Source organism: Aspergillus alliaceus (genome assembly GCF_009176365.1).
Source record: "Aspergillus alliaceus strain CBS 536.65 unplaced genomic scaffold BDW43scaffold_91, whole genome shotgun sequence".
Classification (NCBI taxonomy): domain Eukaryota; kingdom Fungi; phylum Ascomycota; class Eurotiomycetes; order Eurotiales; family Aspergillaceae; genus Aspergillus; species Aspergillus alliaceus.
Window position 1 is genome coordinate 55,860 of NW_022474774.1, and position 27,834 is coordinate 83,693.

At 48.9% G+C, this 27,834-nt stretch overlaps 12 protein-coding genes across 12 annotated transcripts; 2 read left to right on the forward strand and 10 right to left on the reverse strand.

Annotated features, from left to right (window-relative positions):
* Window positions 1-479: 479 nt before the first annotated feature.
* BDW43DRAFT_304716 (amino acid/polyamine transporter I) lies at window positions 480-2,497 on the reverse strand (the record flags this gene model as incomplete). Its single annotated transcript, XM_032045653.1, has 7 exons — window positions 480-959; window positions 1,019-1,348; window positions 1,406-1,806; window positions 1,867-1,949; window positions 2,005-2,094; window positions 2,239-2,309; window positions 2,375-2,497. The coding sequence occupies 7 exons, from the start codon at window positions 2,495-2,497 to the stop codon at window positions 480-482; spliced, it is 1,578 nt and encodes a 525-aa protein (XP_031894152.1).
* A 726-nt stretch (window positions 2,498-3,223) lies between these two features.
* On the reverse strand, window positions 3,224-4,488 carry BDW43DRAFT_324056 (uncharacterized protein; the record flags this gene model as incomplete). The annotated part of the gene is made up of 4 exons (XM_032049873.1): window positions 3,224-3,680; window positions 3,739-4,106; window positions 4,163-4,267; window positions 4,330-4,488. 4 exons carry the CDS (start codon window positions 4,486-4,488, stop codon window positions 3,224-3,226), a joined length of 1,089 nt encoding a protein of 362 aa, XP_031894153.1.
* Window positions 4,489-6,548: 2,060 nt separating this feature from the next.
* Window positions 6,549-7,970, reverse strand: BDW43DRAFT_304718 (pyridoxal phosphate-dependent transferase; the record flags this gene model as incomplete). The annotated part of the gene is made up of 1 exon (XM_032045654.1): window positions 6,549-7,970. The coding sequence occupies one exon, from the start codon at window positions 7,968-7,970 to the stop codon at window positions 6,549-6,551; it is 1,422 nt and encodes a 473-aa protein (XP_031894154.1).
* A 1,373-nt stretch (window positions 7,971-9,343) lies between these two features.
* Window positions 9,344-10,704, forward strand: BDW43DRAFT_324063 (major facilitator superfamily domain-containing protein). Its single transcript, XM_032049874.1, has 3 exons — window positions 9,344-9,589; window positions 9,656-10,097; window positions 10,156-10,704. The coding sequence occupies exons 1-3, from the start codon at window positions 9,363-9,365 to the stop codon at window positions 10,318-10,320; spliced, it is 834 nt and encodes a 277-aa protein (XP_031894155.1). The 5' UTR covers window positions 9,344-9,362; the 3' UTR covers window positions 10,321-10,704.
* On the reverse strand, window positions 9,885-10,920 carry BDW43DRAFT_294486 (uncharacterized protein). Its single transcript, XM_032043944.1, has 4 exons — window positions 10,765-10,920; window positions 10,449-10,701; window positions 10,156-10,407; window positions 9,885-10,097 (listed from the first exon to the last, which is right to left on the reverse strand). The coding sequence occupies exons 1-3, from the start codon at window positions 10,891-10,893 to the stop codon at window positions 10,367-10,369; spliced, it is 423 nt and encodes a 140-aa protein (XP_031894156.1). The 5' UTR covers window positions 10,894-10,920; the 3' UTR covers window positions 9,885-10,097; window positions 10,156-10,366.
* Window positions 10,921-10,931: 11 nt separating this feature from the next.
* BDW43DRAFT_304720 (fungal specific transcription factor domain-containing protein) lies at window positions 10,932-11,785 on the reverse strand (the record flags this gene model as incomplete). The annotated part of the gene is made up of 2 exons (XM_032045655.1): window positions 10,932-10,971; window positions 11,169-11,785. 2 exons carry the CDS (start codon window positions 11,783-11,785, stop codon window positions 10,932-10,934), a joined length of 657 nt encoding a protein of 218 aa, XP_031894157.1.
* On the reverse strand, window positions 11,782-12,620 carry BDW43DRAFT_294487 (uncharacterized protein). The gene is made up of 2 exons (XM_032043945.1): window positions 12,532-12,620; window positions 11,782-12,475 (listed from the first exon to the last, which is right to left on the reverse strand). Exons 1-2 carry the CDS (start codon window positions 12,561-12,563, stop codon window positions 11,815-11,817), a joined length of 693 nt encoding a protein of 230 aa, XP_031894158.1. The 5' UTR covers window positions 12,564-12,620; the 3' UTR covers window positions 11,782-11,814.
* Window positions 12,621-13,348: 728 nt separating this feature from the next.
* BDW43DRAFT_304721 (glycosyltransferase family 2 protein) lies at window positions 13,349-15,069 on the reverse strand (the record flags this gene model as incomplete). Its single annotated transcript, XM_032045656.1, has 4 exons — window positions 13,349-13,451; window positions 13,633-13,636; window positions 13,669-14,781; window positions 14,856-15,069. 4 exons carry the CDS (start codon window positions 15,067-15,069, stop codon window positions 13,349-13,351), a joined length of 1,434 nt encoding a protein of 477 aa, XP_031894159.1.
* A 1,823-nt stretch (window positions 15,070-16,892) lies between these two features.
* Window positions 16,893-17,700, reverse strand: BDW43DRAFT_304722 (glutathione S-transferase family protein; the record flags this gene model as incomplete). Its single annotated transcript, XM_032045657.1, has 2 exons — window positions 16,893-17,544; window positions 17,615-17,700. 2 exons carry the CDS (start codon window positions 17,698-17,700, stop codon window positions 16,893-16,895), a joined length of 738 nt encoding a protein of 245 aa, XP_031894160.1.
* Window positions 17,701-18,938: 1,238 nt separating this feature from the next.
* On the reverse strand, window positions 18,939-21,335 carry BDW43DRAFT_304723 (putative C6 transcription factor; the record flags this gene model as incomplete). Its single annotated transcript, XM_032045658.1, has 4 exons — window positions 18,939-19,445; window positions 19,504-20,411; window positions 20,472-20,929; window positions 21,277-21,335. 4 exons carry the CDS (start codon window positions 21,333-21,335, stop codon window positions 18,939-18,941), a joined length of 1,932 nt encoding a protein of 643 aa, XP_031894161.1.
* An 858-nt stretch (window positions 21,336-22,193) lies between these two features.
* On the reverse strand, window positions 22,194-23,776 carry BDW43DRAFT_294503 (aromatic ring-hydroxylating oxygenase subunit alpha). The gene has a single exon (XM_032043946.1). It carries the CDS (start codon window positions 23,699-23,701, stop codon window positions 22,940-22,942), a length of 762 nt encoding a protein of 253 aa, XP_031894162.1. The 5' UTR covers window positions 23,702-23,776; the 3' UTR covers window positions 22,194-22,939.
* A 615-nt stretch (window positions 23,777-24,391) lies between these two features.
* BDW43DRAFT_324071 (amino acid permease-domain-containing protein) lies at window positions 24,392-26,272 on the forward strand (the record flags this gene model as incomplete). Its single annotated transcript, XM_032049875.1, has 3 exons — window positions 24,392-24,962; window positions 25,075-25,540; window positions 25,796-26,272. The coding sequence occupies exons 1-3, from the start codon at window positions 24,412-24,414 to the stop codon at window positions 26,270-26,272; spliced, it is 1,494 nt and encodes a 497-aa protein (XP_031894163.1). The 5' UTR covers window positions 24,392-24,411.
* Window positions 26,273-27,834: the final 1,562 nt, after the last annotated feature.

Here is a 27,834-nt window from a genome sequence, read left to right on the forward strand (position 1 = left end):
CATCACGAAGATCTCAATTATGGGCCACATTACACTGCCACCAAATTTTACCCACCGTGTATCATACCCTATCCTAGATAGCAGCCTATTTGATTATGAACGTAGCCTGATGGCTGCTGTATTAAAGGGGATCTCAAAACGTCAAACACTAAAAGACGGAGTAGTATATTAATGGCTTATGCAAACTAATTGAAAGGTAAACATATCCTTGTTCCAAAGGCAGACAAAGAGATGTATCTTTCCAGACCAAGTTAATATATACGAACACCATATCCAATTTTCCGGGTAAATGGGATTAGTGATGCATCAATAGGCATGTACATAATGTGATACACCGTCCAAAAGTACAGTCAAATCCCTCAACAAACAAACACGGCGTAGGGAGACATTTATACCTCTTACCCTGGTATTTGAATGGTTCCTATGCTAGCCACAGCCCCAGCCTCCACAATTCTATAACTTTTTCCTCCACAAATCTATCATGATATCTCTATAACAGGCCCACCGTACACATTCCGGGCCCGAACGAAGTAATACAAAAGACTCAGAATGATGGTCCCCACTGTTCCAACAATACTATAGTTCATTGTCTGCGTGTTGACATCGTTAATTGGAGGCCAAAAACCGAAGAAAGTAGCAATGGCCATATAGCACAAGGAAAAGATGTTGATCGTGATACCTAAGATGCCCGGAACGTGGAATGGGCCCCAGACCAACTTGGCCCCTGCGGTGTTGATCACCGACTGCTCATTAGCACTCGTGTTTCCGATTGCGCCGGTGCAACGGCGGTAGAGCAGAAGCCCCCCAGCTGCCATATACGACAGGTAAAGACCGGATATGGACATGGATACCAGGCTGTTAAATGCCACATTTGAGCCGATCGTGATGAGATTCAGGAGGCACCCGATACTTGCCATCAGGAGGACTGTATATGTCGGGATCGCTGTGCGCTCTGTCACCTAGACGGTTGTCAGTTACGTTTGAGGGGTCAGGTTTATGCTTGATCGATTGCACTCACCTTACTCCACACTCGCCAGCCCGGGATTCCTCGGTCACGAGAGAAGGACCAGAATTGACGTGATGCTGATGTTAGGGTACCGATGGTATTGCAGCATCCCATGGCCGTTACAAGAGCTCCTGCAATCGTGGTACCAGACAAAGATCCTGTTGCCTGGAGGAAGATAGACAGGAAGGGTACCCCTGTTGGTGAATTGAGTGAGGTTTGAATATCGCCGAGGCAGAAATACAAGGCAAGCATCATTCCGAATCCCATAGAACCATTGATTAACACTGTAAGCATCAGAGATAAGGGAACAGCAGTCGTTGCATTGTTCATTTCTTCGACCATCTATGATACAGATGTTAGCATATATTTTCCGCATTGAATATCCACGATTTGACTTACATGTACGGCAGCGTCACCCCCAGCAAAAGCAAAGACGGGTCCCGTCAACCCGATAAACACCGAAAGTGCCTTTGTAGGCCAGTGACCGTCGTTGATAAAGTACGTAAATACCTCTTCCGCCGACGATTTGTGGTCCGCCATATAAGTCAAGGGGACAAGAATGCAAAAGAACCCGATAATGTGGAATATCAGAATGGTACCCTCGAACCGGGGTAGAACTTTACCACCGACGATGTTGATAACAGCGGAAATCACGGAGAGACTCCATGAATATAGAGTCCTTCGCCATGGTTTAGGGGTGTAACTTGATCTGGTAAGGATAATAAGGGCTTCGATCATGTTTCCATTGAGATACATTGCGGATGAGAAAGTGGCTTGCCACCCGATAACTGTGAGCCAGCCTATATTGATCGTGAGCGATTTCCAGCCACTATTTGCTTTGGGTGATGAGTGGAACATACCTGTAATGTAACTAACCAGCTTCATCGCCGATGGAGGGGCCATCATCGAGCACCAATGGTATTGTCCACCGGCTGTGGGAGCCCTGTGGCTCTTCGATCAGTTTTATACCAGCGCAAATATATCGGATGGAGACATACATCGATACAAGTTCCGATATCACGACGAAAGTTGCTGTTACACCAGCCCAGACGAAAAGGTAGCCATATACAGAGCCAGCTGGACCACCACTAAGGATTGATCAGTATTCCACCCTAGAGGTCTCAATGTCGCATGAGGTGAACGGTACTTTTGGAAGGATTGTAGAAATAATCTATTGGAAGCGACTGGTGTTAGCTATGGGTCAACGCCGTGAGGAATGCGCAGTGACTTACAAGATATATCCCTCCCAGGTGACCAGAAGCGTACAGCTAAAGCCCACCATTGACATCAAACCGAAGTTTCTCTTCCGAACGACTCCTTTAGCATCTACTACGCTTATGCGAAGGGCGCAGTTGAGGGACGCCTCACCTTTAGAACGGGGCGCTTCCCCATGCGAGCCAGGTAGGCATCGTCTTTGCTTTGATAAGATGGTTGTCCCTCCACCTCATTTAGCATGGGAGGCGCCATGTGCTTCATTTCGTGGGTCGACATGTCGAGGAATTTGACTGCGTAGTCGCAATAGTTATCCAAGTGACAGGACCAAGACCAAAAATGGGTGCAGCAATCAATCGAGCCTTGCGACCCAAGAATAAAAACAGAAGAGAAAAATGAGCGACAGAGGGGCACATAGATGCAGGTTCACCGGTAGGACAAGGGTCTCTTAATTTTTTTTTTTTACCCGGCAACCTCTGGTGTCCCACCAAGAACCGTGCAATATAGGTCAACAAATGAAATTTTATGTCTTCCACTATCTGCACTTGAAGCTAGAGGAAAGCGACGATACAACCCTACCAGGGTTCACAGCATGAGAGACCGCCCCAATCACAAGCTTGACATCCAAAATAGCTCTTGTCGCCTTGGATCAAGCTGCGTATAAGGGTCTAGATGTACCCGCTGTGGAGATTGGGAGACATCTGACAGGCTGGGGAGCATGTTTTCGTGCGGGAAATCCCTTGCTCGTACATTCTTTAGCGCCTCGGCGTAACAGGGATTAAACGTTTAGTTTAGAACTACACGGAGTAACGATCTACAATCAAGCTACTGGAAAGGGGAATGGAATCTCACTGAGGGAAATAATGGGAAAATACGGGAATCCAAAGGGGAGAGAAAGAGGGGGGGGACGTGGTTAGAGAGGCGAGTGAACGGTACAAAGCAAGGCAAAATATCTCAATCAAGGAGCAACATCAAGGTTTTGTGTAGAAGAACGACATTCCCGTTTTAGTGTAGAGATACCGGCAAAGGGTCTCTTACCGACTCCTCAATAGCCCACGTGCGGACTTCGCGGATAATATAGGCCTGACTGGACTCACTCCCTGCGTCCCAATCCCGCTTAGATCCAGATGCAGTAACCGCTGTCTGGCAAGACCCCTCAAAGGGAGGAATAGTAGCCAGTTCGTAGAGCTGACGCCCAGCTTCCTGCGGTTTATGCGATGGTGTCGTTGAATGTTTATATCCCATGTCAGAACCGCCATGGCGCGAATTCCCGTCCACGCGAATGCCCAATGAACGAAGGTTGTCAAGAAACGGCTTGAACTGGGGGGAACAGCAGGTAATGATACTCAAACACTGGGCGACCTGCGTCGATATGGTGAAAAGCGAGGTTCCAGAGGTCTGATCCGTGGAATCAATCGTTTCATTTACATAGACGATCTGCCCGACAATTGCGGCAATTACGCTGCCAAAAATTCATCAGCGAGGAATGAGAGGGGGATAGATAAGGACGATGTGCTCACAGGATGCGAAGTCCGAAAATGATGGTCAGGACTATCTTCCTCTTCAAGCGCATTTGAAGCCGTGCGACAATGAAGATTCCGTGAGCCATCACCACGGCATCGGTCAAAATGTTCATCACACAGAGGCAGTTCCACCATGCCCGCCGGTTGATACATTGGCCATTGAGATAGTCCCATGTTCGAGGCGGTTTACATTGGAAAGCCGCGGTGAGGATACCGGCCACAGTCCACAAGGTCGTAACGATCTCTAGGCCGGCGGTGATATGACGATCAGGATGAAAGGGTGTCACGCTCCAAAAAATGTGGATAAAGGACAGCTTAGAGAAACCCATGCTGGTAATGAAAAGGATGGTCGCAGCATATTGTGACTATTGGACTAGGCCATCAGCGATAGGGTCGAGGAGGTTTTTTTGTAGGGATTCACCTTCATGACGCCTTCGTGGCTCGTCTCCGAAAGTGAATCATAATGGTCACCATAGCCATTTGCGGTGGCCATAGAAAGAGCAACCGACTGCGCTATACAGATCACCTGGAAGATGGTCCGTCACTATTACACGTTCATGAAGATTCATAAACAGCCGGTGATCTTACTACCGAGACGATGCAGAGATAATCGTCTGCACTCCACCAACGGATAATCCAGTATTTGGTCCCAAGTCGGGCAAAAGCAACAAATATGGCCGTTATCATCAGAAGCCAAGTCGAGATATTGACCGCAGGCTTCCAGCTATCGGGTTCGAACTTGCTCATTGTGTCGAGTGAGCCGTCAAGACAGAGAGAACTTTTGTTCTTCTCTATCCCAAACACACCCGCAGGTGGACTTCATCTTTCTACTAGCATCGAATGACCGAAATGTCATCCTTGTCGGACAGGGTTTCTATGCACCATGGCTAAGTCACTCTGATCGTTGGAGGTACCAAATCCATGGAATCATGCAGGGCATGATTTGGAAGAGATAAATTCGTTTCACCAGCACATGAAAGCCTGATAAAAGGGTTACATTTTCTCTGGATCGCAAGGATGTCATCCCGGAAGGCCCACTCCGTCGTCTCCTTTCCATCTAGTAGATAATGAGAGTGGGTATATTTGTCAAAGGCCGACAAGGATCTTGAGGTGAGGTATCCTGCATAACCCCTTGTCCTTGCTCTCTTAGCATTAGGGAGTATTACTTGAATTCCTTTTCCTAAATTGCAATGTTGCATCGTGTCCAGCTTTGGCACATGATGAACACTGATCCATGTCCATGACGAAGGGATATTAGTAGAGTATATCCACTATCCAGCTCTATCCCACTCTATTAATTTCGGGGAGAAAAAGGCGATAAGGGCAAGAACGAAAAGAGAAAAAAAGTGTCCCCGTCGGAGATGGTTAGTCTATTCTACCTTCTGAAAAGAAGTGAAGCATAACCACACGCAGCCATAGAATGTTACCTAGAGCGACAAGTAGCTTTTTATGGGCCCTTGAAATGCTGATCGCATTCCTTTCCGCGTCGTTCAATTGACCAGAAAATGATCAGCATGAAAAGATTACGCTCCTTGGGATCGGCGACAAAACACCGGTGGGGACTGCGAAAGATTCAACTTCCTGTGCGCCTTGGCGGGTCATGCCACTACTATGTTGATTCCTCGGTCTCATTCAACTGAGCGAGATGACACTAACATGGAAGCTGGACGATTGTGTTATCTAGAAAACCAGTTCGCAGAACCTTGCGTTCTTCTGGTTTGGAATAAGCATAAAAATAACCTTGCCCTAAGTAGTCCGGATACAAAGGATTCAATTAACGGACTGGAGCCGATCCATCTAGTCCTTCAGCCGCCACCGAGGATAGAAAATGCCCAGGGGGAGAAAGGATCAAAGGATTCGATGAATAATCGAGTCACCAATTTTCGCTTGGAGATGTTTTGAAGGTGAACAGCACCGACATGTGAAGTCATGAATATACCCTCCCAACAAACCCTTCTATCACAGCTTCAGCCTGCCAGTCCCCGCGAAATGATATACAATGTCGCTGAACTTTGTCGCAGGGAAGACATAGAGCCATTTGAGCTACTCCTTCTCGTTGTTCGTGACTGAATGTTGCACATCACCCGGAATGAACACCGCGCTCCCTTTCTCAACGTTATGGGGAACTCCATCGATAATCACCACTCCTCGACCCTGGAGAACATAGTATATCTCAGCTTGGGAATGGTGATGGCTGCATAAATATCCTGAATATCCCGGACAGACGGTAACCCCGGCAGAAAGCTCATTCGATGAGGTCTTCGGGTGCGTAAAAAGCGTACGCCACGACACTTCTCCTCAGGACGGGTCCTCAAATGCCTCGGTTGGGCTTCGATATAGTACTTGGAGACAGCACAGTTGGGCCAACGGTTCGATTTCGTCGGCGGTGTCATTATCGAGGAGATATGAGCGACCCCGCTGTGTTTGGTCGACGTTCTTGGATAGTTCAAGACCACCTTTCCTTTAAAGAAAGAAACCGTCGGAGTTATACCAGAACAAAATATTCAAATCGTCGGAAATATCGAGGATGCAATGCCACAACGAATGCAGTGGCCTTAAATTGACCGGGTGGAGGCTTTACAGTGGACTAACCAATAAGACAATTCCTGCACAGCACCATGGGATTTGATGCCTTCTCCGGGTATGGAACCGCGCTATGGTGACATCGCATCACTCTATGGAGTTGGCCAAAAGAAAAACCCAGGAAATCACGGAATGGGGTATTTAATCTACCTAAAAGAGTCTATCGTTCAGCGAATGCTTATATACATAGATGCGCGAACCCATAGGTCCTCTATCACGTCCAATCAACAAGAGAGGCATTCTTTCTCCTCGGATTCGATTGCCTCTCGCAAAATCTTGCATATCTGACGCAACTCCGCCTCTGTGACCGTGAAAGGAGGGGCCAACAAGATATGATCTCCTCGAATTCCATCCACAGTGCCCGCACCGGGATAAACGGCCAATCCTCGGTCGAACGCAGCTCGTTGAACACGCAATCCGAATCTCACCGTTGGATCAAAGGTTGCCTTGGTTGATCTGTTTTGGACGAACTCTACAGCCCAAAACAGGCCACGACCGCGGATATCACCAACGGACAAGCAATCTGTCAGTTCTGTCCGCAGCTGCTGCTCCAGTAATTGGCCGAGAGCGGCACAGCGTGCGACTAGATTCTCTCGCCGTACGATCTGCTGGACCGCTAATGCAGCGGCACAAGACACAGGGTGGGCCTGGTAAGTATGCCCATGATTGAACGCGTTGCTTCCCCGGCGGAGCACGTCGATCACCTTCTGGTGGACTAAAACCCCTGCGATGGGTGCATACCCACCCCCAAGCCCCTTGGCAATGGTCATGATATCGGGAACGACCTTTTCCTGTTCAAAGGCGAAAAAGGTTCCCGATCGGCCCACGCCACACATGATCTCATCGAGGATCAGCAGAACGCCGTACCGGTCGCATAGAGCGCGCACTCCGGCGAAATATCCAGCTGGTGCTGTGACGCAGCCCGCTGTCGCGCCCACGATCGGCTCGGCCACAAAGGCAATGACCTTCTCGGGGCCAATCTGGAGGAATTCCTCCTCAAGCTCTTGCAGGAGACGGGCTGTAAATTCTGCTTCCGTCTCCCCCATCCGCTGGTGCCGGTATGCATAGGCGGGGGAGACATGAGAGGTATGGGGATACATAAAGCCATCGAAGGGAACCTTGCGCGCGAGATTCGAGGAGATTGACATGGCAGCAATGGTATTGCCGTGGTAGCTCTGCTGCCGGGAGACAAAGTGCAGTCGTTGAGGCTCATTTTTCTCGTAGTAATACTGTCGCGCCAGTTTCAGCGCGGACTCGACAGCCTCGCTACCACTGCCGACAAAAAAGGCCTTTTCCAGTCCGTGGGGGTTGCCGTCTAGAACAAAGTTGGCGAGATCCTCCGCCGACGACGTGGTGTAGGATTGTGTATGAACGTAGCTGACACTTTGCATCTGCTTCATAATGGCTTCATGTACCTCTTCTCGACCATGCCCAATCAGAGCAACTGCAGCGCCAGCACAGGCATCAAGGACAGTTCGGCCATCGGAGAGATGGAGCATCAAACCTTTTGCACTCTCCACCTTGGCAGGGTGCTCTATGAGGGATCGATGAAGAAGGTGGCCTTCGCCGTTGGGTTTCGCCATTTTTGAGCCTTGCTCGTCAATCTTGGGTTTTAGAACCTCATCATCTATCCTGGAAGGTGCCATTTCGACAAGAAATCGACCGTTATGCGTGAGTTCAGAGACTGATGCTGGACTGCCAAGGTATTGGACGGTTCTACTGTAGAACAGCGTGCAAAGATTCAGCCACACGATAATCTGCGATGCAATGAAACACGCCTCTGTGCAGCTTTCTCGTTGCGATCAGTCAGAGGTATATATGGAAAGACTCGGAATGCGGCAACGTTTCTTAACTTTCGTACCCGAAACCCGATATCCGCTCAACGGCAGCTGGTGGGTCCAACAATATTTCACCTTGGGTGATCGGCAATCACTCTTGAAATGTTCATTGCAGGCTCTCAGCGCCAGCGTGTAGCTGAGGTTTTCTCGTTCTTTACGAGCTACCTCGGATTTGAGTTCGAATTTCGCAGTCTCCAAGTGATGTATACCATCTTGGTAATATTAGAGTCTAACGTAAAGATTCCTTAGTAGTACGGTGAGGGGTTTTTAATGGGAGTCGGATTTGGCCCATCATCGGATTTAAGTGTTAACGAACCATCGGATTTCAAATTACTCGGTTTCAAGGATTTTTGCCTGGGGATTAATAGCCGTGGTTCGGATTCGAACGTACTTCACGAGATTTAGTCTCGAATTGGCAAGGAATCAGTGTTTTGCTCAAGTAATATCGGCTTTTTCGGTTCGTCGGCCTTTGGGCTAAGCAAGTGGTGGAAGAAGAAATGCTTGAAATCCAGGAATTTCCCCAGGGAGCGAAAGAATTTCCATCACGCAGAGCTTACATCTCAGGAATTTCAATTCAAGGATCATAGTTCAGTCAGAGACCCTTTCCTGAAGCGACAGAAGGGTCATCAGCCATGGAAGAAGCTGCAAAAGGTTCTTCGGAATCACACTCAAAAACGGAGGTTTCGTCTCCTATTGTTGACAGCGACCACACAATTCACCAAGATGTTGTAGACGGTTGGAGAGGCTGGCTTGTCGTGACAGCAGCAGCCTGCTCTCTGTTTGTCTATCTTGGCATCATCTATTCCTGGGGGGTTCTGCAGGTCCAGCTACTGGAATCAACCTCTTCTTCTTTAACGACGTTGACGTTCATCGGCTCCCTCGCCACATCCTTCATGGTATCGTCAAGCATACCAGTAGGGTTGGTAATCCGGAGATGGGGCTATCAACGAACTGCTCTTGTCGGAGCAGTACTTATGGGCCTGGGAGAGTTCCTTTCGAGTTGGGCGACCGAGTACGTCGGTGCAATGTTTATAACACACGGTGTCATCTTTGGGGTAGGAGGAGGCTTGACGATTCTGGTACGTTTGCCTCTCACACCTTCGCGTCTCTCCTATTCTACCCGTTACACTTCTCCCAAAGTGAGTACAGTGGTGTCATCCTTTAGCTCACGGATTTTACTAGACATGTTCAACTGCCCCGATGCAATGGTTCGAGAAGCACCGGGGGCTAGCTGTAGGAGTCGTCTTTGGGGGTGGCAGTTTAGGTGCGGCTGTTATGAGCATCGCGACCAACATGATGGTAGAGGAATTATCGCTTGGCTGGATATTCCGTATTCTGGCGTTTCTATTATGGGGAATATGTATTCCAGCTGCTTGTCTAATCCGACAACCCAGCCATGCTAAGAACTCAGTTCCACGACCGCAATGGTGAGCTCATACTGCGCGATTGTAGACCAGATCACATAAAAGTCTGCTAACATGATGGGTGTTTAGGTATCGATTCCGCGAAAAAGAATTCCTTATTCTGTTTGTCGGATCTGGGCTGGCTTGTTTCCCTCTCTTCATTCCCCCCTACTTTATTCCAATCTTTGCGCGGTCTGTTACACATTCCCATCATATAGGAGTCATCATGTTAGCCATTTGGAATGTGGCATCCACTCTAGGACGGGTGGTGGCCGGCTTCCTAGCGGATTCATTCTTGGGCCCGATCAACAGTCTTATCCTCTCACTCGCATTAGCTGGACTCAGTGCCCTTGTTATCTGGCCTTTTTCTAGCACGACCGGTGTTTTATCGTTATTCATCGTATTGAATGGCGTCGGATGTGGTGCGTTTTTCAGTCTAGTTCCCAGCCTCGTGGGCGCTATGTTCGGTGGTAAGAACACACTTGGTATACTCCCAATTCTCTGGGCAGGATGGTTCGTGGGTTTCTTTTTTGTAAGATTATCAGCCCTCCCTTCCCTTCTTCGCGCTGTTCTGGGCTAAAGTTTCGCAGGGGTCGCCTATCGCGTCCGGTATTTATTCACTCTCCGGCAAAGAGGACAATATCGAGTCATACCGACCGGCGGCGTACTATGCGGGTGCTACGTCTATTGTCGGACTGCTTTTCACAATTGTCCTGCGATTGATGTATTCAAAACGCGTTTTCGCTAGAGTATAAGACTGCGAGTGATCTATTTATCGCTCGTCATGATTCTAGCGCAAGCTCAACATCCTCCAATGTAGGCCACCACTGCAACCACGCGCCCTGTCCATGGGAGTAAGTGCTGACATCTGCAAGCAGATGACTCAATGGTGCACTAAGATTCTCAATCTCGGTCCCAGTATCAATTCGGTCCACAGATGGACCGTAAGTTGCCGTTGAGACCACCCCTTCGGCTCCTTCAATCTCCTGCATGTGTTCATTCGATCGGTCGACGACTCGGAACTCATGGATCGACTGGTGAAGGTGATCGAAGTCCATCCGTGACTTCCCCAAGTATCTTCCCCTGTCAGTGGAAGCTCGCTGGTAGAGGATTGATGCATGTTTAAGAGTCGACACCTAGCGAGACGTTAGCGTGGCGCTGTGTAATGATATAGATATTATCCGACACGAGACACGTACCCAAGCCTCTCCCAACTTCCACACGTGTTGAAACTCTTCCAAGTATGCAAGACAGAAGTTCATCAGTTGCTCAGCTTGGGGGCTGCGACCAAGATTCATTCGAGGAAACCGATAGATGTAGAGGTTCATGTATGACGCGGAGAAAGCGCAGAAGCCTGCAAATGGCGTCATGAGATGGGCACCGCATTCAGATGCCTCGTGCAACAGCTTGGCAATGTGTTCTGCAGCAGTGAAGAGCTCCAATGCACTCGCTTCCCACCAGCCAGCGGGCGCCTCCGCTTCGAGCAAGGGGTGGTCCACGGGTCCTCGCGGGCCTGACTCTGCCGTTGGTAGGAACGGGAAATATTCACGGTGAAGCATAAGGGTGCTGTACATAGACTTATGTTAGCCATAAACTTGCTCACATCCATTGAGACAGGCTAGTGTCTGACCTCAAATAATAGAGAAGATTAATGTATGTAAATGATTCCCCATAGCCCAAGGTCATGTGGATTGCAACGCTGTTACTCGGGTAATAGAGGCGATCATGTTGGCCGGCTCTCCATCTCTCTAATTGTGCCTTGGTTCTTGACCACGGGGAACCCGGTACCCAAGGACAATTCTCTGGGGCACACATCCCTGGTGCTCGCCGACCATCATTGAAGATGAACGTCATTACTTGTGCCCATATATCAAAGCCAGACACCAGAATCTCATAACATTGCGTGATGTCTAAAAGGCCCGATGGCTGACGCTCCGGCCAGGTAATATTCTGGCCTGTGGCTCCAGACCAAAGGCTTGCACTGGTCCCGAATGCAAATTCAACCGTACTTAGGGGTCGGGAAACCTTCAGCTTCTCCATTTCAGATAAAGGAAGCATGGGCGGATTGTACGTCCCCGAACTAATCATACGGTCCATAATAAAACAAGCCCACATCGTTCTATTTTCTATTCCCGGAGCAATCATATCTTTGGCTGCTCCCGCATTAGTATCAGTATCAAGCGGGTACGGGGCAATACGTCGACTATGAATCGATTGCATGATCCGAATAGCGATGCCTGTCCTTTGTATTAACCATGATGTACGTCAATCTCAATTAGCGACGTACCGCAGTAAACCCAGGCCTTATGGAAGTTCCGGCCTCCCCACTCATAGAGAGTCATTATGAGAAGCGCCTGGACAACTTGGATGTTTGGCGGTTGAAGAATGAACTCAGAGAGAGCCTGCCGGGCATAGAACTCATAATCTTTCCCGGACAGTAAACTACTTGCCCAAGAGGGGTTGAGAAACGACAGTTGGCTTTTCGTCACTAGAAGTATGGCACTCAGTAAAACTTTCGTCTCCTTGGAGCAACCTAGTTCGAATGCTTGCATGAGTGTCGGAAGATGTAGAATCCCCAACTCCGGAAACTTGTTAGTGAAAACATTCAAAGACTTGAGGATCACGCCTGTCGGAAGGCTGGCGAGATGCTCATCGGTCCGTGAGATGTCCGAATCTCCTCCGAGACAATCTGAAAATAGCTCTGCTCTGCTCTCTTCATGGCTTGGTGAGACTGGCCGTGGCCCTGATGGCTCCTCATGATCTTTGTGATCCGTGTTACTACGGCCTCGCCTCCTAGAAACTCGGGTGGCCACATGTCGCGGCCTAGAAAGGATGCAACCGGGAATTTGCGATTTCTGACACTTTTGGCAAGGAGAGCTACCGGAATTTACACACTTGATTTTAGATTTTCTGGAGCAATCAGTGAGTGCCCCAATAACCGAGGATGATTCGAGTGTCCTACTTACCGGCAAAACGCACAAGAAAGACTCGAACGCATAATTCAATTAGTTCCTTCGCATCCACTATACGTGTCAGGACAATGCCAAGATCCCCCGTCCGTCAGGCTCTTCGGATGGGCTGAACTATGTCGGATTAGAAGACATTGAGGGGGGGAAACATTGGAAAAGTTCATTCCCGATTCCAAACCCGAGACGACATCACATGACCTGCTACAAATATAACCTTCTGTCTGTCAATCTGTACCATCCCTCAGTTATGGTGAGGTTAACGATTAAAAATAATAATAAAAAAAAAGGACAGAGAGAGAGACAGAGAACTAATTTCTATTAGCCATCAAGGAAAGTAACTACTCTCTATGTTAGGTCAGACATTTCGCTCTTACGAAGCCAAGAAATCAGGACTTGAGTCTAGAAACAGAGAAAGAAAGAAAACATCATAGAACAAAATATAGTCAAGGTACACCGTATACTAAGAAAATTAACTACGTGTAGATCGTCTAGTCGACTTACCACACGGTTGATATGCCGTTCAACTGAGATCAACCAACATCGTACTGTTGAGTAGCTCACATTTGAGCATTCTCGGCAACGCACAAGGATTATCAACTCCAGTGCATTCAGATCCAGAAAGTGAAAAAAAAGAACCGGTATATAGTTGGAACTATTCTGTCCCAACCAGTACGCCCATCAAGATGGCCGTGCCGGATATACAGGAGGGCTAAAAAGGTACGCGACCGGCACCCAATGGTTAGCAATGGTTAGGTAGCATATATGCAGCAAAGGCGGCCAGGCCACGGTAGTAAACAACCGTATGGTCAGTGATTCACTGTCGGAGGTGGTCAGTGACGTCCATGTTGAGAATACTATCGTGGCGATTGTTAAAACCAGCAGACAGATGCTTTGTAAGATACCATTTTGCCAGAGATCTTGGTAAAGCATGTTGCAGAACGATGATTTCGTGATGCGATTCCAAGAATTCTCCTTGCTTCCGGTGACGAACGATCCTTTCGGAGCGCTCGAAATGAAGTGGAACCGTATGACTGCGTATAGGTGTGCTAGAGGGCGAAACAACCCGTTGAGTTAACCGCGCGATTCCCATACTTATACAGAACTAAGGGGAGAGATCAAGAGTAAAATGCTTACCAGCAGCCAACCAGCTATTCTCCAGCTGTGAAAACGGAGAGCCTCGAATTCCAGCGTGAGCATTTTGCAACCATCCATATACCCACAATGTAGAGACATAGAGCATGCCCAGAACCACTTGAGCCTGGAGCAAGAAGAATGAAGACGCAGGTATAAGGGACCGGGACAACAAAAGCCAAGGCACAGTAGCATAGCCAACGACATGGCCGACCAATCCCAGAGTAATGGCCAGACCTCCACATGCAATACTCCACTGAACGTGTCGCGGTATAGATCTGTTCGCTGGCGGTCGCAATGCGAAGACTTGTTGAGAATGGCCGATGTGCCATCGGTTTCTCTGGGCAATGTGTCCTTCAAGGGATGTAGGAATCAGTCCGAACTGCAGCGGCTCCTGCACTTGGACAGTACGGTATCCCATGCCCCGTAATATCAGAGAAAGCTGCCAATCTTCCGAAAAAGAGAAAGTGGGATACCCGCCGACATCAACAATCGCGTTCCGTCGGAACACCGCCCCTGATCCAGCATCAATAGCACGGCCACAAATGTCGAGTTCAGCATTTTGGCAGGTATAAAAATGAAGGCGAGATTGCGAAAGTGGGTCTCCGGCAGGGAGATTATCAAAATACTGCCGGGTAGTGACCAATGCTGCCTGGGGAGGAAGGAGTAAATGGGGAAGAGTTGCTCTGAGAAATTCCGGCTTTGGGATAGAGTCCGCATCCAAAATAGCACAGAATTCTGGCGGGTCATCCTTCTGTACGGTGAATAGAGCATAGTTCAGATTTCCAGCTTTAGCGAATACCCGACCTGACTGTCTCCCGCGTGTATGGTAAAAGAGATGGGGCCAGTTCAAGTGTAGCTCGGAGATAGCATCACGCAGCTGGATTGAAGCGCCGTCATCGAGCACGCGCACCCGAAATTGGGACGTCGGATAGTCTATTGTGCAGGCAGCGCGGACTGTAGCTAAAATCACATCCACTGGTTCACCGCAGCAGGGGATCAAGACATCGACCCGTGGCAGGTTTTGGCTGCCCCGTAGCCGTAGCCTTTTGCGCGGGCCGCATTCTGGTTCCCCACCGGCAGCGACGGTGAGGCGCTGATCTTGATAAGACAAGCCTGTCAATCCATTAACATTATTCCGTTCCCTCTCGCAAAGTACGAGTAAAGGGATCCCCCAGGACAGCACTTACGACCAAATACTCCTTCCACGGCTAGCATTAGCCACATGCGCCAGGATCTCTGAGACTCCGTCAGGATCAGGAGTAAACGGAAAAGATAATAAAAATTAGCTGTCCATATTGCGGCTTGGGCTGTCCAGTAGAGATGCTTCCGGTAACGCTGACCCGACAGTATTCGGGAATCAGGCGGGAGTTCTTCGATCTCGCTGGCATACTCAGAAGTCATTTTCCTGGGGGATTAGCGCCAAGAAGCAGTCTAATCTTCACGTCGCGGTTGAATTTAGTGTCTGTCTTCTTGGATTGATGTATCAGCAATTGATGCCAGGTCCCCTGCTTTGGTATTGTCCTCTCTGTCAAAGTCCACACATGATGACCACCAATCTATCTCTCTCTCTCCCGCTGTGAGATAAACTGGAATAGGGGGAAAGCCACATTCTGCACGAAGATAAATAAAAACCTCCTGCTAAGAAAAATTGCGTCCGTGTGTTTTGGTCTTTGTTCTAGAATTTACCATTTATGGCCCACTTATTCCCCGTTTGGGGGAGGGATTCTAGATCACCAACAGGCGGCAACCCTAATTATGGTTAATAGGGGGTTGGAAGTTTTCAGCGCCTCCTTTCCGTCAACATCCGGGAATAGGAACATAGGCCGAGGTACGGACCAGGTGTTAATTGGGGTATGTTCCCCCCACAATTTCCGACAATCTCGCTCGCGCTTCTCTTCAATGTTGCTCTGCGAAGCATCACTTGATCCAAGAGACCATTCAAATTGGACTACTTTCGGTTCTAGAATTGCAAGTTAGTCAGTCGACCTAGTACTTATACGCGTTTCTACTCTAAGGGCAACCCCATTGTTCAATGAGTCCGCTAATTCTTCGCCATAAAGCAGTCGAAGTCCCCGAGATGTATGATTCGTTAATCCAGAGGTGTTTGTATTGATAGATAGATCATTGACGCTTTATTCCGTATTTGCCGTGTCAATCGTTGTCTATGATTTAGGGTATGAGACCATCTGAGGACGAACCGTTCTACTCCCGATCGACATAGCCGCCTCATTCCGAGTTCAAGAATAGGGACCCAAACGGCAATCACCGCTCTTTTTTCCCCCGCTCTCTGTTTCTATCCAGTTCCGCCGATCGAACGATTGAAGGAGCGTCATTTCGCCTCAATGTCGTGTTAGTACTTCCCAAGCACGTTCAGAAAATGTAGGAGCCGAGATGCTCATGGTCAAAGAGAGTAGCGCTGTGGCCACATCTTCACCTTCTCCCATGATGTGATGCCAGCAGTATTCGTGTTATGGAGAGATTCGCATCTCTAGGCTTCTTCCGGTAAGGCGCAGGATTCCCCGGAATTATGGAAATAGTATTGGCCGCCTATCAGGGCATTAACACTGCAATGATTGATGAAGGCTTAGTCTAATATAGACTTACTATAGCAGTGATCTATAAAAAAATAATAAGGAGTGATCTAAGGCGTAATATTAAGTATTAGTGAAATCATATCTTGTTCTACTTCAAGCGTAGGAATGTACCCGCCGATATGTGTTCGGGTCCTTGTTCGAATATATATGGTGTATGGATCGAAAGGGTGAATAAGTGTGAAACAATTCGCATGAGCTACATGGCATTGGACAGGAATTAAAACTAGCATATATTAAAAGCAAATGGTAAAAAGAAGAAGGAAAACGAGAAAGAAACCCAGAGGTAAGGATGTGGACGTGAGGAAATGTTGTGTAAAAGCCCTCTAACCCCTATCTAATGCAATCTTTCCGCCTTTGCATTCATTTTGCCTGTCTCAGCAACAGCTTACTATACCGGGACTAGCGGAGAGAGCATTTTATACCACATCGGAATCTCATAGTACTATTACGGAAAAACGCTCTCATAACTAGAAACATAGTAGAAGCGGAAAATAGAATTAGATGCCATTATCTTTGTGCTCTGCTAGTATGCTCTAGTCATTTGAAATGCATGAACACCCATGATTTCCGGAACCATGACGAAGCGCATCAAGGGAGCGCACAGCGACTTTGCAGATCAAACCTAGGTATTTATACAACTTTCGCATACTCCTCCAATGCTGAGTGAAGCCTTCCCCATCGACCGTCGTCCCATTTTTGTAGGTCGTCCCATTCGGGGAGCGATGATTTCGCAAACTGGAGCCAACCACCCACAATGAAATCAGCATACGATACGGCGCTTCCCTCCAGGAATGGGCCCTCTGAATAACGATAGGTCTTTGCGAACTCGGTCAGCGCCGCTTTGAATTCTTTTAACGTGTTCTCCCGGGCCGCCCCCGCGAGGATAAGGTCATCCCAACTCTGTACCCCTGCTCTTGCGGCAAAAGTCGCCTTCGACACCTCCGCCGTTTCCGGATTTAAGGGCATCCCGTAACAGAGAACGGCAAAGGGAGTGAACAGCGCGTCCACGTAAGCGTTGAATGAGGCATGTAATCCGACACTCGATCCGGGGATCAGCCGAGGCGCGTCGGGGTATTCTTTATCCAGGTAGAGTGCAATGTCGAACGAATCTCCGACTTTTTCGCAGGTAGCAAGATCTTCAATGATTGGCAGGGTGTAGAAAGGACTGCCATCGCTGAAGGCCCGACATGGGGGTACGCCGAGTCCCTTGCGCGTCGATGTAACGTCGGGCAGATCCACCCACTCTGTCCGATACGGGACGCCTTTGAAGTTCAGCGCGTATCTGACATTGGTTTCCTAGATTATCTGGTGGTTCTTAAAACAATCGTATTGAAACAATGCGGGAAACCTACCGCGCTTTCCACGGGCTGGGAGCGAAACAAGTGATGGGGGGACCGGACGCGATGTCATATAAGATAATGTGCCGAGAGGATTCCATGCTGACTATGGTACTGATGATAATAATGATGGTACACCATGTGGCTGAAGACAACCCGGATGTCCAGATGTTTAAGTATATTTCCGTCCACCTTCTTTTTGTGGAACAGTTATTTACGTCCACTCCAATTGATGCGTGAGAACCCGCCATTCCCCACGTAACACTGCATCTTTGCCTTTCACTTCCCCACTTCGATTCACTGGGCGGTTCCTAGCTCCACTAGGAGAGAATGTCAGTTCCGCAACTTGTCGTGTTTTTCTTCCTCTTTTCGTTTCTTTTTATTTTTCTTTTTCTTTTTCTTTCTTTCTTTCTTTGTTTCTTTCTTTCTTTCTTTTTTTTTTTTGTTTTATTTTTTTGAGCTTTTCATCGCTTTGTTCATTGCCTTTCGCTTCCAGCGAAAGCCTTCATGGGCTAGACAGTAAAAGTACATTACGAGATGGACACATGGTCCCTGGATCTTTTCTGAGATCAGAGATCTGCACCAGTGAGGGCGATGAATCTTTGGACAGTCGCAGGGCTTCCAGCCAGTCAACAAAGTTGGGTCACACCCCGTGGTTTGTCGATATGGTTCCGTAAAGCCACCGTGACAGCTGAAGATCGACAAGCAGTCTTCTGGGGCTGTCAGGCTTGAACCAGGATACCTTTGAAGGAACTATCCAAATTATTGGCATTGGAAACAGCGCGCCTTACGGGCCCCAAGAATTGAACTGTGGAGAATTCTAGATTTCCGTATAGTATTGGGTTCCGGGAAACCGTTCTCCCTTGATGGCCATGAGACTCAGTCACCATAAATAGTAGATATGGATAGGCGTTCCATCTCATCATGGCTTCTCACATTGGTATCCGTGAAAGCCAGTTGTAAGATGATGATCCAGCAGGAGAAGGGGTTGATATACACACAAAGGTGCCAGCCGCGCCATGAGCGAGTATCTCACCACCCGTAGCAGAAGAAGCCTTCCTATAGTGGTAATGCACCATTGACCAATCAGAATCTAGCTGAATGAGTCATGGTGAGTAAGAGATCAAAATAGACAAACCAAACAAACTGATCTCCTATCTTCTACGTAAAAAGGCAACAAAACTTGCCCAAAATTCAATATCTTCAAGATAGTCACGTATGAAAGATCAAACCAGATAAACGCCTCATCATCTAGGGCTATAACAACGCTAATAATGCTACACAAGTACATGCAATGATCGTCCCTCGTTCCCTCCGGAAAATTCATCATTAATAGCTCTTAGAGATTCCCAAAGTCCCACCATGTTGAAAACCCATCAATATTACCCATCGCGGACTCAGCTTCCTGATAGTCCATGTTCTCCATGTCTGGAAACTGTCCTGTCCAGAGCCAGGGGGTATTCATCATGAGGCTGTCGGCCGGCGCCACCAATTTGTCGGCGAGGGCAAGGCTGCTAGGCGTAGAGGGCGCCGATGAGATGTTGGGCATGCTGGGCTGTATGTGGACAGCCTGGCCACCATCCGCAGTATTGACGGTGACTTCCGGGGACATGGCGACGATGACCTCCAGCGTACAGGAGCTCTCCCCGGCGTCATCTCGCGAGATGGCAGGAATCAGCGTGGGGTGTAGTAAGCCCCCAGACATCGACTGTGGCTCGGGCATACAATTAATCTGGAGAAGATCCCACATCAATGGGATACTCAGGTGGATTTTGGCGGGCATCCAGTCGTAGTTCACGTTTTCCGACCCGCATGCAATCCGGGTCATCTTCTCTAGAGTTTGGTCCTGAACGATAACGTGGTTAGCACTGGTACTTCCGGATTGTTCGAAACATGGTTCATACCAAAGCTTTACAGGCTGCAGAGAACGGCACAAAGCTTTTGAGAAAGCCTCGGCATTTGTCGAAGTCGATTTTCGACTTCTGCTTGAGCCGTGGATCGGCGGCGCAGCAATAATAAAGATGTACTGTCGCGGCGATGGCAGCGGCGTGTCCAAAGAATGGGTCGATGAGCCGCATTTTCTTTTCTGAGACCATGTCGATCATGCGCACCAGCCAGGTCGCGTGCAATAGGACCAGCTCGGACGACCGTCGCCAGAAGGCGTTGGGGATGGCGAGATTCGGATTCGACTGTGACGCTACAATATAGAGAAAAGGATGATTCAGCACCGTCAAGATGCAGTGATACGTGAACTGCAATTTTAGCCAGGGAGTCCAGTACCCTCGGTTCATGCGTAGCTCTTCTGCCTTCCGCTTGTAAAACTTGACCGAGTCATATCGATGGCACTGCGAGAGCTTGTTCTCAACTTCCGTCAGGTCCGACAGGATCATTGAGTACATCGAGTCATGTCGCCAGGGCTCCTTGAGTCGATTTTGCGCACAGTCGGACACATACGTTCGGACCATGCTCCAGACCCATCCGAAATGAACAGCAAGGCTCCAAATCCCGATATCGCTGGGCATGGAACATCCGATATCATCCCGCGGTAACTGGGGTGGCCGTGGCTCAAATCCCGTTCGAGAGCCCTGATCTCCGCCGGCTGGGTAAGGCCGTAGGATCTCTGCCGGGACACTGAGAAACCCATTTTGTTGGCCATAAGTCTGCTCTAGGGATTGTAGACTCCAGAAAAGTCTTTTCTTCCGTTCAGTCAACGGACTCTCGGTAAGGTACCCAGATTCCATGTCCATCATCGCCGACCGGCACAGTTGAAAGGCGAGGCCAAGGTGAAATCGACCAAGGTGCACATCTCCATCTAACACTAGTTAATGCGCGCGTCTTCTGTGCGTGACAGCCTCAGTCAAGCAAATCATACCTATGAATGAAGAATACGCTAGCAGACATAGACTTTCGATGGTTTCGAGGTCCACGGTGCCATTTGCCACGCGGAGCATGATCAGTGTTCGGGCAGTACTTCCATAACGCTGCGACTGACCCGGCTCGCGCGAAAAGCGCGCAGTCAGGGCCAGGATGCTGTAGATAAGCTCGTCTGAGAGACTGCCTTTGTCTTCAAGGTCGTCATAATCGAAGCACCAGATCGGCTGCCGGTGACAGAAATGGAAATAGAGTTCCAAGCCTTTACTCACCGCAGCTTGAGACGGATGGGCATTTGAGTCGTCATTTCCATATCCCAGGGATAGAGAACCAGACCCGGGAGAAAAGCGCTCGTAGGCTGGTTCCCCCGATGAGGGATTGCTGTTCTTCGAGTATGTGGTTTCTGGAATATCGCTAAGTTCCTCGCGAGTTTGCTCTTGCCGGGTCGCTTGGACCGGTCTAGGAAAAATGGGTCAGATGAACATCCTGACGGAGCGGATCGCAGTTTGCTGTCTACCTGGAGCCACTTAGGATGAGATTTACCTTCTCTTCCAATGATGCCAGCCGGTCTTCCTAAAAGAAACTTGTGAATCCATGCCCACAACAGGATGAGATGACGTGAGATTTTCGATACATACAGATTGTCCACCTCGCGATGCTCTTCGGGCCGAGGTATACAGACACGGCTGGTTCAGGCGGACGCAGTTTGAACAGGACGGCCTCTCTGCGGGACAGCGAGTTTTCTTTCTCCTAGAAGGAGCGTTAGTATCTCCAAGTCGAACGATCGGGCCGAGAAAGCGACTTACCTGCAGTTCAGGCAGGCCTCATGTGAACGCAACCTCCCACGATTGCTCTCCCGCGGCATCATACTCACTGCGAATGACAGGCAAGAGACATGGTTGGAAAAAGAGAGGTACAATGACCATTAAAACTGAGAAAGTTAAACAGAGGATATAGCTTCTCCGGTGATGTAAGGGGCGATGACACCCCCACCATGACCGGTCATGGTAAAGTCCAGTGCGCAGTGAAGTAGGAAGGGCAAAAAAAAAAAAAAAAAAAAAAAACAAAGGACAAGAAGGATTCACGATAACGTCAGGAATGCTGCCCTGGTGATGCTGCAGAGATCGACTGAAAGGGCAAATGACAGCCTCGTGACCCCGCCTTGTTTTGCCCTAAAACGACGCGGGTCCGTGGATCCAAGTCTGAGCTGCAGGATCTAGATTCTCTTCCCCATTGGAACTTTTCCTTGAAACGGTTAAAAATTCCTTGCGAGCCATAAGCTGTTCCCCACATTAAAAACTAACCACACTTTGTTTTTGTTTTACTTTGATTTCTTGGGACTGTTCTTGTGATGACCCTCAACGGATTGTTCCCCCCTTTTTTTCTCAAAGCATCCGCAGGGAGTGGATTTCTATCGATCTATGGAGGACCATTGCGAACTAATTGGCTAGTTCCGGGTGTGTACGGGAAAGGATTGTAGAAAAGATAGCGATCAAACGGGGTCGGATTATACGCGATGTCGACCTGATAACTCTCAACCCCACTATTTTTTTTTTTTTTTTTGGAATAATTCACACTCATAGAGTGAATGCAATCTATCTAATCATGGTGTTTGTCGATCAATAGGACACGGATAATGAACTGCAGCGGAGATCACCCGGAGATGACCCAATTATATCTCTTCTCTACATTATCGGTTGCACCGAGGAAATCCTGACTTGAACACGATCGTCTATCAAATTAATATTCTGATAACTATCAGTATAGATATGGTAAGTGAATCGCTATATGGGCTGTGCTACTCATGTGAAAGAGAGAGTCGTGAAACATGATGATACCCTATTCCCAAGGGAACCCGAAGAAAAAGCAAAGAAAGGAAATGAAAGTACAGACAAGACATGATGATACGCTCAAAACACCAACTCCAAGACATGCAATCTAAAAGACAAGAGTTTCATTAGGTTGACATCCCACTCCACCACAGCACCCGCCAGCGGGCATTGAGCAATCGATCCCCCGAGCCTGACTCTGGGCGTCCAACTTGTTGCAGAAAGTCATGTCCTCCTCGCTGGTCTGAGCAGCGGTCGGAAGGATTTGGCGGGTGGGCCAGATCTTCTGACCAGCTTCCTCTTCCTTCTTGCGGTGCTTCATGATAAGCTCCCGCACTAAGGCCTGGAAGTAAAGGGCTCCCTTTTCCTTGCGGGGTTGCAGTTCGCCATTCGCAAACTCTCCGTTGTTCAGGTTCTTCTGCATGTTGGTACAAAGGTCCTTATCCTCGGACATGATACGCCTGTACATTTGGTTGATCAACTCGAAATCCTCATCGCTGGAGTTCTTGTTGCGGTACACCTCATATCGCATCATACACTTGGTGGGCGAGGTTGGCACGAATCGCTGCATGAAGAAGCCGTGGGGCCTGTCTCCGGGAGTTAGCGAGGAGAAGCATCACGCAGAGAAGGTGGCAAGGACTTACGAAACTTTCATCGACGCGTTAGGGAAATAGTAAGTGCTGGCAACCTTCACGTCGCGGGCGGTCTGCTCCTCCGTAGAGTTGGCGTAGTGAATATTACTACCATCTTTGGTATCAACAGAGAGAACTTTCCAGTTGTAGTCGCCCTCTATCTCCCAGGTGTGGTCGAAGTTGTAGTCATCCCACTCGATCCCTTGGAACGGGACTTGAAGGTCAATCTCGTCGAAATCGTCCTCCCACACAATCTCAGGTTTCTCCTTAGCGTCCAAGTTGACCCAGATGAATCCGTTGTTGTCGACGTGGACATGGATCTGGAAGAGGCCATTCTTGCTTTTGTCGAATCCTTCAAGATCCTGATAGCCAGGTGCCTTGGCAAGTTTGCCATTGAGGCCATATGACCAGCCGTGGTACTTGCAGGCGAAGATTCTGGCTTTACCCTTCTCCTCGGTCACGACGGGGAAGGCACGGTGGCGGCAGACGTTGTGGAAGGCATTGATGTTGCCATCCTTGTCGCGAACCAGGATAATGGGATATCCTGCGATGTCATAGACCAAGTAGTCACCGGTGCTGGAAAAGCGCAGCTTGTGGGTGATCAACATCCACTTGCGGGAAAAGATGGCACGGCGCTCCAGTTCCCACACCTCGGGAGAAGTGTACCAGTTTGTAGGCAAAGCCCCCATCGGGTCTGTATCGCTTGGCGGTGTGGCCCCGGAGGAGGCGACTTCGCCCAGGCCGAAGTAGTTCTTCCAGAGGGATGACATTGTGCTGTAAGGATTTTGGTGTGTTGTGGAAGTGGAAATTAGATGGAATAGCTTAATAAAGCAAGTTCCTTGAGGCTGTTTATTACTCATAGAGTAGCTGTTGAATCGTTTGAAGACAAGTAGCTTTTATATAGCTGGTTCACTTACCCCCATGTGGGGGCAGACTATGACAGGCCAGAGGTCCATACCGGTCACAAGATCGGGACGGAGTCACTTAGCCGTGAACCGACCGACGGTTCTGGAGCCCGAGATAGCGTATCAGCAAGATAGCTGGCTGTTAGAACCGGGTCTACAAAGCGCCACACGGGAGAGCTATTCCTGCAGCCGGTGGTTATCGTTCGGAATGCTCCCAGGGGGTAGATTATCATGATACTAGCTTGGCACTAACGGTTCCTTTACCAAGAATGGTCAAAGTTTCCAGCTACCTTGATATACGCTAAGGACTTGGGTGAAGGGGAGACAAACCCCTTGATGCCAACCTTAATGGCATTGTTCATGCTCAATGCCGTATTAGATCGACTCGAAGACCATCAGTGTACTTGACTAGGGGGCAGTAGTATGTCGTAGGCTTTTGTAGAAGTATTCTAATGCATTCTGCAGGTGTATATCAACGCATTACCCCGGATTCTGTACGTTGCTTGTTTCCCAGCCGTCTCCCATCCTGCACCCCGAGCAATTGTTCTCTTCCTTGTACCTCCTAGTCTGCAGCCATGTCACATTTAGAGGACACCATCCGTCACCTGCATCCAGACGACACCGGGGTCATCCCCGGAAAATCCGAGAAAGCGCCCTCTCGTCGCTTGACCGCATCTTCCGATTCTGCCTTGGATATCCAGCACGGCACTGTTTTGGGTAGCGAAGTCCATGCGGGACTGCAGCGTAGACTCGGTAATCGACAGATACAGCTTGTTGCCATTGGCGGTTCTATTGGGACAGCTTTATTCGTGACTATCGGAGACGCCCTCCGTAAATCAGGCCCCGGTAGTCTTTTGCTAGCCTTTTCAGTCTACAATGTCATGCTCGCCTTGGTCAACAACTGCATGGCAGAAATGTCAACATATATGCCCGTGAGCGGTGGGTTCATCTATCTGGCCAGCAAATGGGTTGACGACGCGGTGGGCTTCATGGTCGGCTGGAACTTCTTCCTCTATGAGGCCATCATGATCCCCTTCGAAATCACAGCGATCACGCTGGTCTTGTCCTTCTGGCGTAACGATATCCCGCCTGCGGCTGTCTGCATTGCTTGTATTGTAATCTACGCGTGAGGTTCCCAAATGCACCCGAACCACATCCATGCGCCTGTCTCGTTTCCTCCCTCATGCGGTCTGGTTCACCCTGCCCCTGCGACTATTTGCTAAGTGTTTTGTATTTAGTTGCCTGAATGTTCTGGTCGTCAAAGGTTATGGCGAATCCGAGTTCTGGCTTTCAGGCGGGAAAGTCATCCTGATATTTATCCTATTCGCCTTCACCTTTGTCACCATGGTAGGAGGTAACCCGCAGAACGACGCCTTCGGATTTCGTCATTGGCGCCATCCAGGCCCGTTCGCGGAATATCTACACTCAGGCGACCTTGGACGATTCGAAGGATTTTTGGCCGCGCTCTGGACCGCTTCCTACACTTGTGTTGGTCCCGAGTACATTTCGATGGTCGCTGCCGAAGCCAAGCACCCTCGCATCTACATTAAGAACGCATTTAAGACCGCCTACTGGCGCTTTGGGGTGTTTTTTGTGGGAAGCGCCCTCTGCTGTGGGGTCCTAGTCGCCTACAATGACCCAACTCTGGTCGCAGTGTATACCGGTGAGTCTGATGGCGCAGGAAGTGCTGCTGCATCTCCATATGTAATCGCAATGGATAACATAGGAGTTGGCGTGTTGCCGCACATTGTCAGTGCCCTTCTAGTTACCACCATATTTTCAGCCGGTAATACCTACACTTACTGCGCGACCAGGAGTCTTTATGGTCTAAGCGTGGACGGTAAGGCCCCGAAATTCCTGAGCAAGTGCACCAAAGGGGGTGTGCCAATCCGCTGCGTCGCGGTCGTCATGGCATTCCCATTTCTTTCCTTCTTGCAATTATCCAGCAGTTCTTCCCAGGTTTTGACCTGGCTTATAAACCTGTTGACGGCAGCTGCCATCATTGATTATATCGTTATGTGTTTGACATATATCTGGTTTTACCGGGCTTGCAAAACGCAAGGCTTCGACCGTTCCAAACTTCCTTACAGGGGCTGGTTTCAGCCCTGGAGTGCCATTATCGGTCTTCTGTGGATGGCGATGGTTGTCACCTGCTACGGATATACTAGCTTTACGCCGTGGGATGTCACCACCTTTTTCACACACTATACCATGCTGCTATTTGGACTCATTACCTTCGCCTCATGGAAGCTCATCAAGCGCACCAGACTCTTGCGTCCAGACGAAGTTGACCTTACTTGGGATGCCCCCCATATTACCGCATACGAGGAAGCCGCCAAGATCAACGATCCTCCTATCGGGTTCTGGACTGAGCTCGTTCTGCCATTTAGGTCTGGACGGAAGAACGCTCCAGGACAGTCAGAACCTACGGTTTAAGTCGGGAGTTCATTCAAGGTTATATGTACGGGGATATTAAAGGTCTTACATGAGCATAGAGGAGGGACACTATGCTGGTGGGGAGGATGCAACCCACCTTTGTATATACATTTGGCATGTCTATGTATAAATGATATTTATACATGTGCTGCACATTTGCTTGTGGGCTTTTGTTGTACCACAGGTCTAGGTTCATGGCATAGTAGAAATAATATCTCGTCATGGAAAGAATGTTATGCCTTCGGCACACTGCGTCCCATAGCAGATACAAAGTAGTCGAATTTGCTTCGCCGATTTTACCACGGAAAGCCATCGAATTTATGGGACGCCACAAGCTCTCGGTAGTGCAAATAGCTTCCGGGCCAGAGGGGCGTGGGATCTACCACTGCCAGTTCCCTTTAACTGAGACTGACGGGAGCCAGTTTAGACCATGTCTTCAGAGTCCTCCTGGACCTTCGGCCAGACGTCAAAGGAGGCAACGCTTTCTCGGCTACTCGGAGCTTAGCTTCACAAAGAAATCCGCGGTCGCGTCGAGAGTGTCCATTGCGCTGTCATTGGAGGTTGGCATGTTTGGACTAGGAAGGCCAAGTAGTTCTGGTAGCCTGGCACGGCAAGGTTCTTGGATCTCAGATAACTGGGATTGTTAAGGACGCCGATTGCGCTCAAAAAGACATCACAGTCGTTGTTGTTGACTTCGACCGTCGATACCGATGGCTCTTCATCCCATTCTGCTTTCGTTACGGGACATGAGTATCATTGATTTTCAAGATGATAAAGATTGCCAACAGCCTCCAGGTAGCATTGAATTTCAGGTGAGCCCTGCGAAGCTGTAAAGAGGTATAAGTCGATTCCGCGGTCGCTAGAGCAATCTACCGCATGAGAACCCACACTCCACACCAGTAGTGATCGGGCATCACGCTGAATTGATACACATATTATTACCGTATTTTTCTTGAACTCTCCTCTTGAAAGGCCAATTCAGAAGAGCCGAATTATACCCCGTGAACGGTCTCAGCACACTTGTATACCGAAACCCGGCCCAGCTCTTGGGCAGGAAAGGGCGAGCATTGAGTCATCTCCAACCCCCCGCAGTATCTCCAGTGCACGGCCCGTGTCCAATCCTCATCAGGACTGCATGATAAAAATAGGGTGTGGGCCCTCCAGTAGTCCGGGGAAGAGAATTCCTAATCAGGGTATCCCTTCCACGGAACAGTCAGCTGACTCCTTCTCTTCATGATATTCCTTTCCCTAGCTGAGAGATAGAACCTCGTTAGTACACATTTTGTCTTTGGCTTGTTGTGGAAGAAACCGAGAGACAAAAAGTCAAATAGAAATAAGTCTATCAATATTTTCCTTTGAAATATGCCCTAAGTGTTCTGCTGCTGCCCTTCGGCTTGGCTGCTAGGTTCATGGCTAAGGTAAGTTGATACGTTAGCCTTTATTTTGTCGCTTTAGTCATGTTTGTAGTAAGGAGTGCTAATCTAGCTGGTATTACATGGATATCTTCAGGTGGTGCACATCTTAAGAGACATACCGAAGGGTAGATTATGTTAATTGAAATA

Excerpts from the sequence above, each read along its gene's own strand:
- BDW43DRAFT_294503 (XM_032043946.1), bottom strand. The coding sequence starts at position 23,701 with ATGTCATCCCTCTGGAAGAACTACTTCGGCCTGGGCGAAGTCGCCTCC.
- BDW43DRAFT_324063 (XM_032049874.1), top strand. The coding sequence starts at position 9,363 with ATGCAATGGTTCGAGAAGCACCGGGGGCTAGCTGTAGGAGTCGTCTTT. Across the intron at positions 9,590-9,655 it reads TCAGTTCCACGACCGCAATG|GTATCGATTCCGCGAAAAAG; the intron begins GTGAGCTCATAC and ends ATGGGTGTTTAG. Across the intron at positions 10,098-10,155 it reads GGTTCGTGGGTTTCTTTTTT|GGGTCGCCTATCGCGTCCGG; the intron begins GTAAGATTATCA and ends AAAGTTTCGCAG.
- BDW43DRAFT_294487 (XM_032043945.1), bottom strand. The coding sequence starts at position 12,563 with ATGCGTTCGAGTCTTTCTTGTGCGTTTTGCCG. Across the intron at positions 12,476-12,531 it reads CTTTCTTGTGCGTTTTGCCG|AAAATCTAAAATCAAGTGTG; the intron begins GTAAGTAGGACA and ends TGATTGCTCCAG.
- BDW43DRAFT_294486 (XM_032043944.1), bottom strand. The coding sequence starts at position 10,893 with ATGAACCTCTACATCTATCGGTTTCCTCGAATGAATCTTGGTCGCAGC. Across the intron at positions 10,702-10,764 it reads GGAAGTTGGGAGAGGCTTGG|GTGTCGACTCTTAAACATGC; the intron begins GTACGTGTCTCG and ends ACGTCTCGCTAG. Across the intron at positions 10,408-10,448 it reads GAATCTTAGTGCACCATTGA|GGCGCGTGGTTGCAGTGGTG; the intron begins GTCATCTGCTTG and ends TCCCATGGACAG.